The sequence below is a fragment of the Penicillium canariense genome (genome assembly GCF_028826845.1).
Source record: "Penicillium canariense strain IBT 26290 chromosome Unknown utg000001l_segment0_segment0, whole genome shotgun sequence".
Taxonomy (NCBI): Eukaryota; Fungi; Ascomycota; class Eurotiomycetes; order Eurotiales; family Aspergillaceae; genus Penicillium; species Penicillium canariense.
In genome coordinates this window covers 8,439,013-8,451,816 of record NW_026622728.1, presented here as the reverse complement: position 1 = coordinate 8,451,816, position 12,804 = coordinate 8,439,013, and the positions used below count along the sequence as shown (strand labels likewise).

At 49.4% G+C, this 12,804-nt stretch overlaps 5 protein-coding genes across 5 annotated transcripts; 1 reads left to right on the top strand and 4 right to left on the bottom strand.

The window, feature by feature from the left end:
• Positions 1 to 525: 525 nt before the first annotated feature.
• N7482_002924 (cytochrome P450) lies at positions 526 to 2,257 on the bottom strand (the record flags this gene model as incomplete). The annotated part of the gene is made up of 2 exons (XM_056685049.1): positions 526 to 1,704; positions 1,772 to 2,257. 2 exons carry the CDS (start codon positions 2,255 to 2,257, stop codon positions 526 to 528), a joined length of 1,665 nt encoding a protein of 554 aa, XP_056548655.1.
• Positions 2,258 to 3,201: 944 nt separating this feature from the next.
• N7482_002923 (uncharacterized protein) lies at positions 3,202 to 4,951 on the top strand (the record flags this gene model as incomplete). The annotated part of the gene is made up of 3 exons (XM_056685048.1): positions 3,202 to 3,322; positions 3,394 to 3,676; positions 3,733 to 4,951. 3 exons carry the CDS (start codon positions 3,202 to 3,204, stop codon positions 4,949 to 4,951), a joined length of 1,623 nt encoding a protein of 540 aa, XP_056548654.1.
• Positions 4,850 to 6,835, bottom strand: N7482_002922 (FAD-binding oxidoreductase; the record flags this gene model as incomplete). Its single annotated transcript, XM_056685047.1, has 2 exons — positions 4,850 to 4,914; positions 5,173 to 6,835. 2 exons carry the CDS (start codon positions 6,833 to 6,835, stop codon positions 4,850 to 4,852), a joined length of 1,728 nt encoding a protein of 575 aa, XP_056548653.1.
• Positions 6,836 to 8,552: 1,717 nt separating this feature from the next.
• N7482_002921 (uncharacterized protein) lies at positions 8,553 to 10,169 on the bottom strand (the record flags this gene model as incomplete). The annotated part of the gene is made up of 1 exon (XM_056685046.1): positions 8,553 to 10,169. One exon carries the CDS (start codon positions 10,167 to 10,169, stop codon positions 8,553 to 8,555), a length of 1,617 nt encoding a protein of 538 aa, XP_056548652.1.
• Positions 10,170 to 11,311: 1,142 nt separating this feature from the next.
• Positions 11,312 to 12,461, bottom strand: N7482_002920 (uncharacterized protein; the record flags this gene model as incomplete). The annotated part of the gene is made up of 6 exons (XM_056685045.1): positions 11,312 to 11,330; positions 11,390 to 11,507; positions 11,557 to 11,622; positions 11,904 to 12,053; positions 12,104 to 12,177; positions 12,226 to 12,461. 6 exons carry the CDS (start codon positions 12,459 to 12,461, stop codon positions 11,312 to 11,314), a joined length of 663 nt encoding a protein of 220 aa, XP_056548651.1.
• Between the last annotated feature and the right edge of the window lie 343 nt (positions 12,462 to 12,804).

Below are 12,804 nucleotides of genomic sequence, written 5' to 3'. Positions count from 1 at the left end.
CGGAACACGTCTAAGCGTCTTGCGTGAAATCTGGTTCTCATTTGTTTTATTTTGCTTGTCGGTTCAATTCTGGTGTGTTGATATGTCAAGTGAGCACCAAACAGCGTATATAGATATATTCATTCACCACATATATGCAGCTTGTACAACAAATGGTTAACCGTAACAAAGATAAATCAGCGAGTTATACAGGATGAGGCAGGCGGCCTGATTGAGGGGGAGATCTTACGGCTACAATGGCGTTCGATTACGGTTTCCTGTGGGGTTCGGGGGATTTAATCTAGCAAAGCGGCGTTTTCTTATGTATCTATTGCTTTCATGCGCGTGGGCTAGCATTCGGAATGCTCTTGCTTCCGCTGGAGGAAGCGCCTGCATAGCCATACGACACGATTTAGGCTGCATCACGTTAATCACCATAATCATCATCATCAATAAATACATTCTCATTGAGTGTTCCACCATCCAAACAATATCCCAACCATGAAAATAGTCAGGTTCTGTCAATCCCAAGCCTGCCCAAAACATTCAACCCTCCACCTCCGCCTGATGAAATCTGACAGTCACCGGATCAGCCGGACAAGAAGTAAGGGAAACACTATACCGGATTTCTCTCTCAGATTGCACATCCTCAATCTTATCATACCTCTGCAACAATCTCACCAGCACATAACTCGACCTCATCAATGCAAACTGCTGACCAATGCACGTTCTGGGTCCCCCATTGAACGGTATATACTCCCAGGTGACCTTCCGGCCGACCCACCGGTCCGGATTGAAGATTTCAGCATCCTCGCCCCAAATATCTTTTCGACGGTGCAGGACATAGGTGCTGTACATGACTGTACGGCCCTTGCGAATGTAGATCGGGGAGGTACCATCTTTCCCGCCGCCACGAGGAAGCGTAGTATCCTTTGTCGCGCAACGGCGGTTCAAGGGTACGACCGGGTAGAGACGAAGGACTTCGTTGAGAAAATGCTGAAGGTACTGGCATGATTTCAAAGACGCAAAGTCCATGTTCCGAGGCAGTTCGTAGGTCCCAAATTGCTCGAGGATATCGCTTCGAAGTCTTGAGAAGATGTGCGGGTGTCGTGCGAGAAGGAGAATCGTCCAGCTCAGTAGAGAAGCCGTTGTGTCACGGCCTGCTAGGAGGACGTTTAGAGACTCATCGCGCAGCCTGACGGGGTCTTTAGTAGTACCAGTCAGGGCATTCAGGAAGATATACTGCGAGGGAACCTTTTTGATGCCCTGGGGTTGCTCTTCCTGCTGCTGCACCTGCTTCAGAGCAGAGTGAACATACTGGTCCACGAAGGCGTGCACAATGTCAATGCACTTCCGAAACTCCTGATTGTAGATGACCCAGTAGAGCCGGTCGAACCGGATTCGCTCCGCAAGATACCACATGCACCGGTCAAACCCGTAGAGAAAAGTATCATCCGGGGCTGGTCCCGCTTCCTGTTGCATAGCAGCAACCTGGCTATCGCAGCTTTTACCGAAGAGGAACTCTGTGGCCGAGTCAAGGGTAAGACGAAAGAAGATGGCCTGAATATTCACTGCGGAGGACCAGCCGTCCGATAGCATCGGAATGGCACACAACGCATTGTGAACATGACGTTCTTCCCTATCAAGATTGCCAATCTGATCTCGCGTAAACTGAGGCCGTAGCAGTGATCGAGAACGTGACCAACTCTCGCCATCAGTAGTAAACTATGTCCGGTCAGCGAGCCCTATCCCTTAGAGAAAAACGCTACTTCTAGCGCGGCAAAAGACTCACGATTCCATGACCAACAACTGGATTCGCTACATTACGACGCATATCACCCAAACCGAAATCCTTGAACTGAGTCGCCAGCATAGCCTGGATATTCTTGGGATCTGCCGTGAACATGTTCTCCCGACCAGCCTGGCACATACGAAAGGTTGAAACGTATCTGTCATGCTTGCGGGATAGGAAAGTCATCCTCCTCTCTGCCAGTTGTGGGAGCAGCTTCTCTCTCGCTGCGTCAAGTGTCTCGAGGAGGGTGGAAATACCGAAAGGGTCCTGGCTGGAGTAGAGAGGGACTTCTCCACAGCCTATCCTGCTAGCTTTCTGGGCATGATGCCAAGTGGAATAGATGGAGAGAAGTAGACGCCCTGCAATTGCGAGTGCCACAAGGGCAGGGAATAACCAGCTTTGCATGAGAAGGTTATCAAGCTTTGTGGTACCAATAGAGGTGTTCAGATAGGTCAGAGGGTTGAGATACGCATTTAACACGGACATGGTGTGAGAGGTGAAGGAGGAGTGAAGCATTGTAATAATCATCCAATATCTGGAGATTCTCAAGCGGATGAAGGACTGAAGAAGACTGTCAAAAGTAGGCAAATCGGCACCGGCGATTAAATTCACCAGCAGTGTGCTGTCGCAATATTGACATAACAAAGGACATCCTCCAGTAATTAGTCAGAAATGCGAAGATGATATATTTACACTGTGAATCAACCATATCCAGCTCTATATTTAGCGTAGATATACAAAGGGCCCATGATCCTTGCAAGATAAGATGATGGAACGCCTGAAAGCTTGCGACAGCCACTCTCATGTCCACACCTACACCTGAGCGGTGCATATTTCCTAATCCGGTATTCTCTAGCCATCTTAGCTTCCTGCTTAGCATGGCCAACATTTCTCTCGGCATGCCGACCGTGGTTACTTGAGGCTGTGGAGTGCCTCTGCGGTGCCAGGTGTCCCACGCTTGGCAGATGGACAAAGTCTCGGTGGATAAGCAATTGCGCTGACGTGATACAAATTCTTCTTCTTTTACGCCTACAGTACTGGCTTTGATGTCTTTTTGGGGCGGGACGGGCATGTTGAAAATGGAATGAGTGGGTTCGCATCTAGAATGGATACTGACCAGTACAACGAACGAGATCGCCGCTTGGACATCAATTCGCTGACATTTCAATACAAAGACAAAGGATATCATGTCACTATCCCTGTATCTTGTATCATCACTGCCACTAGGTGGGAGGTCATATATGGAGTATATGAGGCGACTCTTCGCCCGACGAGGCTGGAGGATCTCCTTCACCTAATTCATGTCCCACATCTCTTAGGGTCCACACAGGTCATTGTAACTACAAGAACCGCCCTTCCCTTACACCCAATGGCTTGTGCTGGTTTGACTCCTTAATCGTCCATATCCCTCTTTGAGCATCAACCTCACCATGTCGCCTTCAGAAAAACACGAGAGCTCTTTGTCACCAGAGACTCATCCTCGCAGCCACATCCCTGATTGGAAATGGAAGGGAACCCTTGCAGTCCTCATTCTGACAACCCTCATCAATGGTCGGTTGAGCCCATGTATCATAACACCAGGCCCAATCCAAATCATCATTCTGACAAAGTCATTACTTTAGGCTATGATGTGAGCAACGTAGCCAACATCCAGCCCGCCCTTTACAAGGCCTTCGGCAACATTACTCTTCTACCATGGATCAGCCTGTCCTTTAGCCTCGCTGTGTTTGCCGTCCTATCCTTCTCCCGCAAGATCTTGTATTGTGTCGACATGAAATGGATCTATATCGCTAACGTTGTGATCTTCATGGCCGGTGCTGCTGTGGCCGGTGCAGCCCCCAATCTCCCCGTGGTTATCGTTGGACGGATCGTCATGGGTGTCGGTGGTGCTGTGGTGTACCAAAGGTCTGTTGCGATCTATCTCTGATGTTGATAGGCCCGGACAGCTCATAGCAACATAGCAACTTGACATTTGTCGCCGTCTTCGCCACGCCCGATGAGACACCTCGACTATTCGGTCTTCTGAGCGCAATATGGGCCGTGGGTCTAGTCATTGGAGGTCCTATCGGCTCCGCTCTCGCCTCGAACAGACACACCACCTGGCGCTGGGCTTTTTACATGAACCTACCCTGGGTAGGCCTCAGTCTTGTGATTGCCATTCTCTGCCTTCCTCGCAAATACCTAGGGCCAGACAGTCCTTTGGTCTCCCGACTGATGGCGATTGACCCCATCGGCATTGCGTTCAACATCGTGGCCCCAGTACTATTTGCCCTTGCATTGGAGTTCTCTGGTCCTGTGTGGGACTGGGGCTCTGGTGCGTCGATTGCCGTCTGGGTGGTTTTCGGGGTGATCCTGGTTGGATGGATCGTCCAACAATACTGGTGCATTGGCACGACTTCTGAGCAACGCGCAATCCCCCTTCACTTGCTCAGCCGGGCTGACCTGCTTCCGCTTTGGATAGCATCTGGCTGTGCAGGCGCATCGTACGCCATCACCCTCTACTACACGCCGCTCTTCTTCGCGTTCGCTCGCGGCCACAGCGCCATGGAGCAAACGGTCCGTCTTCTTCCTTTCGTTCTGGTGTTCATCGCTGTGGTCATCCTGGTGGGTGGGTTGCTCCCGGTTCTTGGCCGCTACAACTTGATCTACATCGTTGCAGGCATTGCAACTGTCGCGGGGGCCGGCGCTATGGCCGGCACACTGAGCCCCGGTGTCTCCGAATCCCAGGTGTTAGGGCTGGAAGCACTCATTGGTGTCGGTCTGGGCTGTTCGTTCCAGCATGGTGTGGGTGTTTCGAATGTGATAAACAAGAACCCACGCGACCGCGTGGACAGCGCGGTCATGTTCAACATGGCACAGATGGGCGGTATTGCAATTGCTCTGGCGGTTGCGGGCTCGATTTTCCAAAATGTGGGGTACAACCTGCTGACGGATGCCATTGGGGATAACGGATACTCAGAAAAGGACCTGCATGAGGCGCTCGCCGGGGTATCATCAGCGGTGTGGCAGTCCGGCAACCCTGAGGTTCTTTCTCGTGGGATTGATGCCGTGGCCACAGTGATTGGGCGGGAGTTCTATTTAGTGGTTGCCGGTGGTGCCATCTGTCTCGTCTGCGGGTTGGTGATGAGGTGGGAGCGATTGGACTATGGCAGGCATACGAGCAAGAACATCGAGGCATGAATGCTTCTCAGAATAAGTTTATGCTGAGCACCGGGGATAGCTATTCAACAGGCAATCCCCCTGACTTTCTAATATCATCATCAATCTGATCAATTATCTCATCCCATTAGACATCTTTCATACTAGCCCATACAGAGATAGCCCCTTCTATCACAATCTTACAGTTTAAGCGTCCCTGGTTGCAATAGCCGAAACAGCGAACGGGTTTGCAGTGAAGGTACCGTTGGGATCAGCCTTATGCCTTGCCCTACCCAGTCTCTGGTACTTGTCCGAATCCTCATAATAACATTTCCAAATCTCCTGCTTCCCCAGGTCCCAGTCACCATAAGACCCCCAGAGCAAACGTCTGTCCTGCTTGCTAAAAGGGCTCGAGGGACCAACCATAATGGAGTCATTCTTGGCCTGCCATTTTTCGGCATACTCTTTATACTTGTCGCCCGGTTCATGAAAGCAGTCTAGCGTCTGGACAACCGATGTGTCCCTCCAGCTGTAAGAGGTGCCGTTATCCTTGTTTAAATAGAAACGTGAATTGTCGCCTCCATAGCATTGGATCTGCACGGAAAGCTTGCAATGTGTGTAGACTTCGTACTCCTTGTCTCCCGGGTTATTATCGAGCAACTGGTGCGGGTTATAGATCAAGTCGATGCGATCAACCACATCGTCGACCCAGCCGTCCTTTTCGAGAGTCTTCGAGTTCGTAGAGTAGGTGCGCTTGACGTAAGGGAGATCAAACTCTCGCTGCTTGGGGAAGATCCATCTTCCAGTCATTTGAGACATGTCCTCTTCGAGCTCGTTGATGAGGAGGGTTTCGTTTTTGAAGAAACCCTTCAGGACCCGGAACTTGTTGAACCATTGATCAACACTCTCGTCATACTTGTCATCCTTGCTGGTTGGGCACCACTGCGCATAGAGCACGATGATGGCGGGGAAGCTGCCATTCAGCCAGTCAAGAAACTTATCCGCGAGGGCTCCCTTGATCTTATTTTGAATGCGTTCCCATTCGTCAGCATTCTTCAATGTGGGGAATAGCATCGTGACGGGAAAGTCGGTACTGAGGACGCTCACACAGAGGTCAAAGCCTCGCGGGACATTGCTATCGTCAGCCATTTGTGCGACTGCAGTAAGCAGATTTTTGAGGACCTCCGGAGAGTAGATCCAGAGTCCTTTAATACCATGTGGTCCCTTGAATCCATCTGGTCCGGAAACAGTCCCCATGTAACTCTTGGCCTGGTATACTTCGACGATATAGTGCGTGATGATGCCAAAATTACCTGGACTGCCCCCGAGTACGGCGTAGAAAAGTTCGGCCTCGTTCTCCTTAGAGACATCTCGAATGACACCGTCATGACAGACCATACGAATGGTTCTGATATGATCGCCAAGAAGGCCAAAGCTACGGCCAAGTTGTCCATAACCACCAGTCTGACCATGCCCACCCAGACATACGTAAGCGCACTGTCCGTGGGGGACAAACAGTTGGTTGTGCTTGAGATATGCGTTGAAGTCCTTGAGTTGATTGCTGACGCCAACGTACACCAGTGCTCTATCCTGGTCAATGGGGTCGCGGGGATTCAGAACCATCAAGTCCTTGTATGTGTTGCTAAGGTCGATCTGAATGTTCTTGCCACTGGTAGACGATGCACCACTGTACTGGTGACCACCACTCTTGATAGCGATAGCGACTTTGTTCTCTCTGGCCCAGTTCACAGTGTGGATGACGTCTTCGTCTCGTTTCGGCTGAACGATGAGATCTGGGTGCATGTTGTGATCATCCTCGTGAGTTGAGGTCGCATATTGCTGGTTGAAGTAGGCGTAGTCCTGTTTCTCGGCTGTAGTCCCATCGCGGGAGTATTGCATCCCCTCAAAATCTTGAATTCGGACCATGATTGCTTTCTGAAAGAAGTCAAATACACAATTGACTGAAGTCTGGTGGACACGCTTCAGACGCGAGCGACACCCCGCCTTATACTTTTCAGGAGTGCTTGGGAACACGAGTAGATTTGGGAGCGTTCAGCTGCTTCGATTATGACGTGATATCTATAAATTCAAGTACTCGTCATTGATATGAATGCATCAAGGCATTGCATCGCTAGCATATAATGATAATGTATATCTATTGCACTGTTGCTAAGCAAATCTATGGTAAATCACATTACTCTTGCCACAGTTTCAAAGGGCTAGAAGGATCTATCTACTTATTCATTAAGATAGTGGCATTTATATTATGCCAAGGGACAAGGAGGTGCTGCTTCTCTGCTGCGGAACAAGTTAGCCTTTGGTATGGACCAAAGATACGCCAAGCGGTGAACAGTGAGCCTAGATCAATGGTCCCAAGTCTTCTCGGGAACCGAAAAAGCTTAAATAGATAGTCTTACCGTTTGCAGAATCATGCCAAGGCCTAGGACTTGAGTGACACTATCTGGCCGAAGCAAATATGCTACGGGTTCGGTTGAGCCTCACTCTCGAAATGTGAGCCTGAGGCATCCAATTAGATCGTAAGTCGATGACCACTATATTTGAATTCCTGTCTTTACTATGTGATATCTAGCCCGGTCAAGCCGACAGCAATGCTTAGAGGTTCGGGTTATTTCGGCTCAAAATTAACCTGCATTGCATTCAGCAAGTCTGGCTTGGACGGAAGACGGAAGTCTTGGTGCTGAATCGAGCCTTATTATCCCCTTCTTCGAAAGATGAGCCTGCACATCCTCAAACACGCTACAGCTTCCAGGCTTCACGATGTGGCAATCATTTTTTGTCGACGTTTACACAACCCGAGAATAGCGAGATCTGATATCCGAACGGCTCTTGCCAAAGCCTTGTACTGCAGGACAAAAGAGAACAGTATACAGTGTAGCCGCACAATTATTGTAAGCGGTAATCTTGCACCTGCATCCTAAATTTGCCCTCTGTTCATGAACATCTACCATGCAGATAATTGATGTTCAGTCCCCTACGGCATTACGTGGCATTTCGCGCGAGTCAAACCATGATTTCGGCGCTATATTTGGCCAGTATTCCCGTGATATCTGGTCAGCTCAAATACAGTATTCCAGCATAAAAGCACAAGAGATTTCTTTGCAGCCGGTGGTTTCTGGACAAACTATCCGTCCTGAAAGTCCCTCACCCTATTCGTCTTCCGCCACCTAATGTTCACTAAGCAGTACCTGCTGCTAGAGCAAGTCAGGGTTACTCAGGGAGCAGCTCAGGGCGGCGGGGTGACTAACTCACCCTGTGCTCCGGGAGCCGATCACCTCCCGAGGCGGCAGTTTTACTATCACCATTATTACGAATAAGATGTATCATTATAGAGGATTAGCAGCAGGATAGATTGCACGCCGTGGCACCATTTTCTCTCAAGTATGCTACGAAAATGATAGGTAGATTCTTAGATGGACTCATGTACAATTAGTTGATCTTGAGGGATAATTTGGGTCTATTAGACTCTTCCGAAAAGGGATTGCAGGACACAAGGGAGTGTTGGACTACATATTGAGCTTTATTTCTCTGGTATCTCTTGCAGGTAGGCATATTTAGATATTATATATATAGCACAATTTTGTAATAATTGACAGTCAACAAGCTGGTCCTCCAAAAGTACTGCCTACTCAAGCGACATTTCTTGAGCTTTGTCCCGCACCATGGCTTTATTCGCTGCCGTCGACGTCTTCCATGGTCGAATGCCCGAATTAAAGACATCATCAATCTGCTCCAAAGTCAAACTTGCAGTCTCAGGCACCAGTAACCAAACTAAGACTCCAATAACTACCGTCACAGCGGCATAAAAGTATCCCACTCTGGGACCCATGTTACCATGATCTGTGTCGAGCATGTAGGGGGTCCAGAAAGTCGCGCCGAAGGAGAAGATGCCGTAGAGAACAGTTGTATGTGCTTGCCCGTATGTGCGAAGCCTCACGCTGTGCATCTCCACCGAAGCAAGACCAGCACTGGGCGCAATAGTCCCCCCAAACACGAACGACCAGACGCAAAGCAAAATAACAACAATCATCTTCGAAATTCCAATTGCCCCTAGCGCCGTGCTTACTGAGGACAGTATCAACATGCAAACAGCCATAGCGCTGTACCCAGATAGAATAGCGAACCGCCGTCCGCCATATTCCACGACGAAGGGCCCAAGGAACGACCCGCCGAGGATCGATAGACCGATTATCACATTGATGAGGTACGGGTTGCTGATTCCGACACCTTTCAGAAAAGTAGTCGCGTATGGCTGTACAAATTGAATGCCAGTAATCGAAAGTCCGATCATTATCAAAGCGGAGGTCCACGTTCGGCGGAAGTGGCGTTTCGTGTAGATCTCGTACCAAGAGGAGGCGGCGGCATTAGCGCGCTCAGTCTTGATATGCGCCTTGACATCTTCGATTTGAGCAGTGATTTCGGATGAATCGGCGGGTATGCGGTATAAGATACTGAACGCTCTGCGCGCCTCTTCTTCCCTATTTTCGTCGTTGTTTAAGATCCATCGCGGTGACTCAGGGAACATCAGAATGCCCGCACCAAGGAGAATGCCCAAGGGGATCTGGCAAAGTATGGGTGTTTTCCATTGCCAATTATTTGCAGATTCAAGGCGTGCGGAGCCCGCACACACTGCCGAAGATGCAAGGTTGCCCAATGCCAACCCAACGTTATATAGTCCCAAGGCAAGGCCTCGCTTATTGGCAACGATGCATTCCGAGCCATAAGAGAGCGCAGCGGCAATAAGCTGTCCTATACCAATAGCACTGATGCACTTGCAGACCATGTAGTGAAGAAACGTTCCGCCCGAATGACTACCAGTCCCCAACATCCCGGCTGCACCGATGATTGCCAGGCCACATCCGATCTGGATCGCGCCACGGCGCCCGGTATATCTTCCTGTCAGTGCGGAAAGACCACCTCCAATTCCAATGAACAGGTAATTGAGGCTAATAAGTGATTGCTGAATTGGCGTTATCGAACAGTGCTCAATAGTTTTGCCATTGGTGGGGTTCATGATTTCTCGACAAGTTCCGAATGCTTTCCGGTAGGACGGCATGATCAAGATGGTGCCAGTATAGCCGTTGTCGAAGTTCGCAATCCACGCTGCGAAAGCTACCCATAGAGATAGCCGGAGCATGGCACCTGTCGAGTCTGCCTTTCTTGCTGCCCTCAAGGGATCATTATTCAACGGACGAGAGGCGAAGCCGAGCTCTTTTTCTGGTTCTTCATCGATACACCGCATTATGTATCTGATGAGGAGAGTTTGAGCATTAATGACAATAATTAAATTGCGGTCTTGCCTTTTCTTTCCTAAAGAGCTATTCTCTACGGTATATAAGGCTCTCTCCGTATTTCAAGTATGGACTACATACCAACGACGCGCCACACATATCTAACTCATCATCAAGAATGCCCGCCCACAAAAGCCGCCAATCACGATGCAATATGAGTCCAGGTGACTGACAACGCCATTCAACCTTTGCGTCTGAGTTAGAAATGATCTTGCTTGCCCCACTCCTTTATTCTTGGAGCTATCACTTCAGTGCTTTGATGAGGTAAGGAGGGATAAAGATAAGTTAGTTAGTTATACAGGGCTGTTTAATCAGCAGGGTTTGAGTTTGGATTTCTGGCGGAAAATGTATATCCTTACTCATTCCCCCGAACCTACTCAGGAGATAACCCTACGTTAACATTAAGAGCTTGCGAGCATGTCTATTAACCTTGCCGCCACTAGAATCTAATGGATTACTAGTTAGCGAGTGAAGACTGTCTCGGGAGAAATTAATACATCTAGGTGCAGCCGTCATGAGAAATTTCCTGCCCGCCCTGGATGGAGCACGCCGTCATTATGACCCTAATTCTTGGATGTACATGTTGTTAGCGAGCACGGGAGCCCTCCCGGCAGACAGAGGATTTTCATGATGCCAATCAGACTTTGGTTCAGCAGGCCCGACTGACCTTACATTGACAGCATCATCACCACCATGCTGTTCTTGAGCTCCCTTGCAAATGGGGCAAGAGGTTACAGAGAACAATGCAAGGGGGTTCTGAGTTTAGTAGGTGATCATGTCTCCCACGCGGAGAATTTGCGTAGATTCAAAGTCACCCCCATCTCCAACCCCGCACGCTATGTAATTCTAAGCATCCGAATTTCTCTCACTATTCCTTCATTTAATCGCATGCGGATGTGTACCTTGAAAAAAACATACATGGTTGTGTTTTCGCTTATTATTCGCTGACCTCCTTGTCCACGGATGGTCCTCGTCCTGCGAAAATTGATGTTGACGCCCAGGAAGCAGGCCAGGCGAATGATTGCCGGGTACTCCTTAGATCCTCACCGGAGACTAGGTGATCTACAACAGCGATAAAGATATAGGCCCCAATTTAAGTACAGATATGCCACCTATTACAATGCGTTTAGTGTCACGGGGAAGAAAAACACGTAAGAATTCTGAAACGCACCATCCGTGAAGCTCCAATAGAAAAGACCAGGGAAGACCTATTGCTTCTCGCGCTTTGGTCAACAGCCCGCAGGCCCATTGATCAACCAGCCAAAGCCAATAGCCAAGGTTGAAAATCGCTGTAAACACAAGTTAGTTGTTTATAATTCTATCGTAAGATTAGATTACCGACCTGCTCCAAACCTAACCATTCCTCAGGTCTGTCGCCGGGCAGCTGAGCCCGGCGGCGTCCGGCTATTAACAAGCCGTATAGTGTGAAACCCAATGATGGTCACTGTGCCGACAAATGACACAGAGTGGGGGACCAGCGCATTGGTTAGGATATGGAATATTGCCAGAAACAGTAATATGGAGCCTAGTACGATAGCAATGACGACAGTGTCCTCACGATTAGAATTGGCTGTCAAGAGACGATGCAGGACCGGGGTCGTGGCCAAATGCATTGAGAGGTCGTCCACTGGTGGAGGGAATAATGAGCGGGATAGTCGCTGATCTGGGAAACATGCGGCACATACTCATTTGGGTATGGTACTTGAGGCTGAGATGGAATGCAAACGAGCACACACCGACCGCTATCAAGCCCCAGTTGGGAAGGACACGTAAAGAATTGGCACATTTGTTCCCTTTCCCTCGCAGCTGGCGTAACCCGTAGATGCCATAGATTACTGATGAAGATGAATCAGATCACAATTTTACATCTCTTCCAGAATCTTACTGTAGACGACATTTGTCAAGCTGTTTATAAACTCGGCGATGTATTTGTTCACAGCGAAGTCCGTCTCGCAGAAGCTTTGTCGAGGTCAGCAAATGAAGAAACGCACAAGATGGCATACCGACTTGGCCTTCGAAGTTGGAGGGTCCCAGAAAAAATCTGCAGTGTCGATGGCGTTCATTCTGGAGTTGACTGAGGTGCAGGGAAGTGGTGGTAGAGAGATGGTAAGGCGGGAGGAATAAAACCCGTGTTCTTGCATGGATGGCGTGGTTATGGAGTGGAGTCTCCTCGACGAATTCGCCCAACGGCGTGTCTGGGGGCGGCCAAGGAGCCCCAGCTTGAAGGTAGGATCGAGTTCCATTGGTTGTACTAGTACTTTGATGAGTCGCAGTCGGCCGCTGACTCGCCGAGTACATCGGGGGCGGCAGCCGCTGTTTGATACGGATCCATGCTTTTGTAACTAGCGCCCTTCCTTTGTTTCTGATTTCCCAGCCTCCTTTATATTGGAGTCGGCGGGATTCCGCCCTGTGCCAGCCCACTGGAGGCAAAAGTGTGGGACTCTACCTCACCATCCTATCCCTCCCATTGTACGCCTTCACGCATTCCCTGGAGACTATGATTTTCCCTACATCTCTTCCGGTAGGGACCCCCTGACAATCAGCATGATGGGTCTGGTTCGCCGCGGAGTATTTAAAGTGACATTT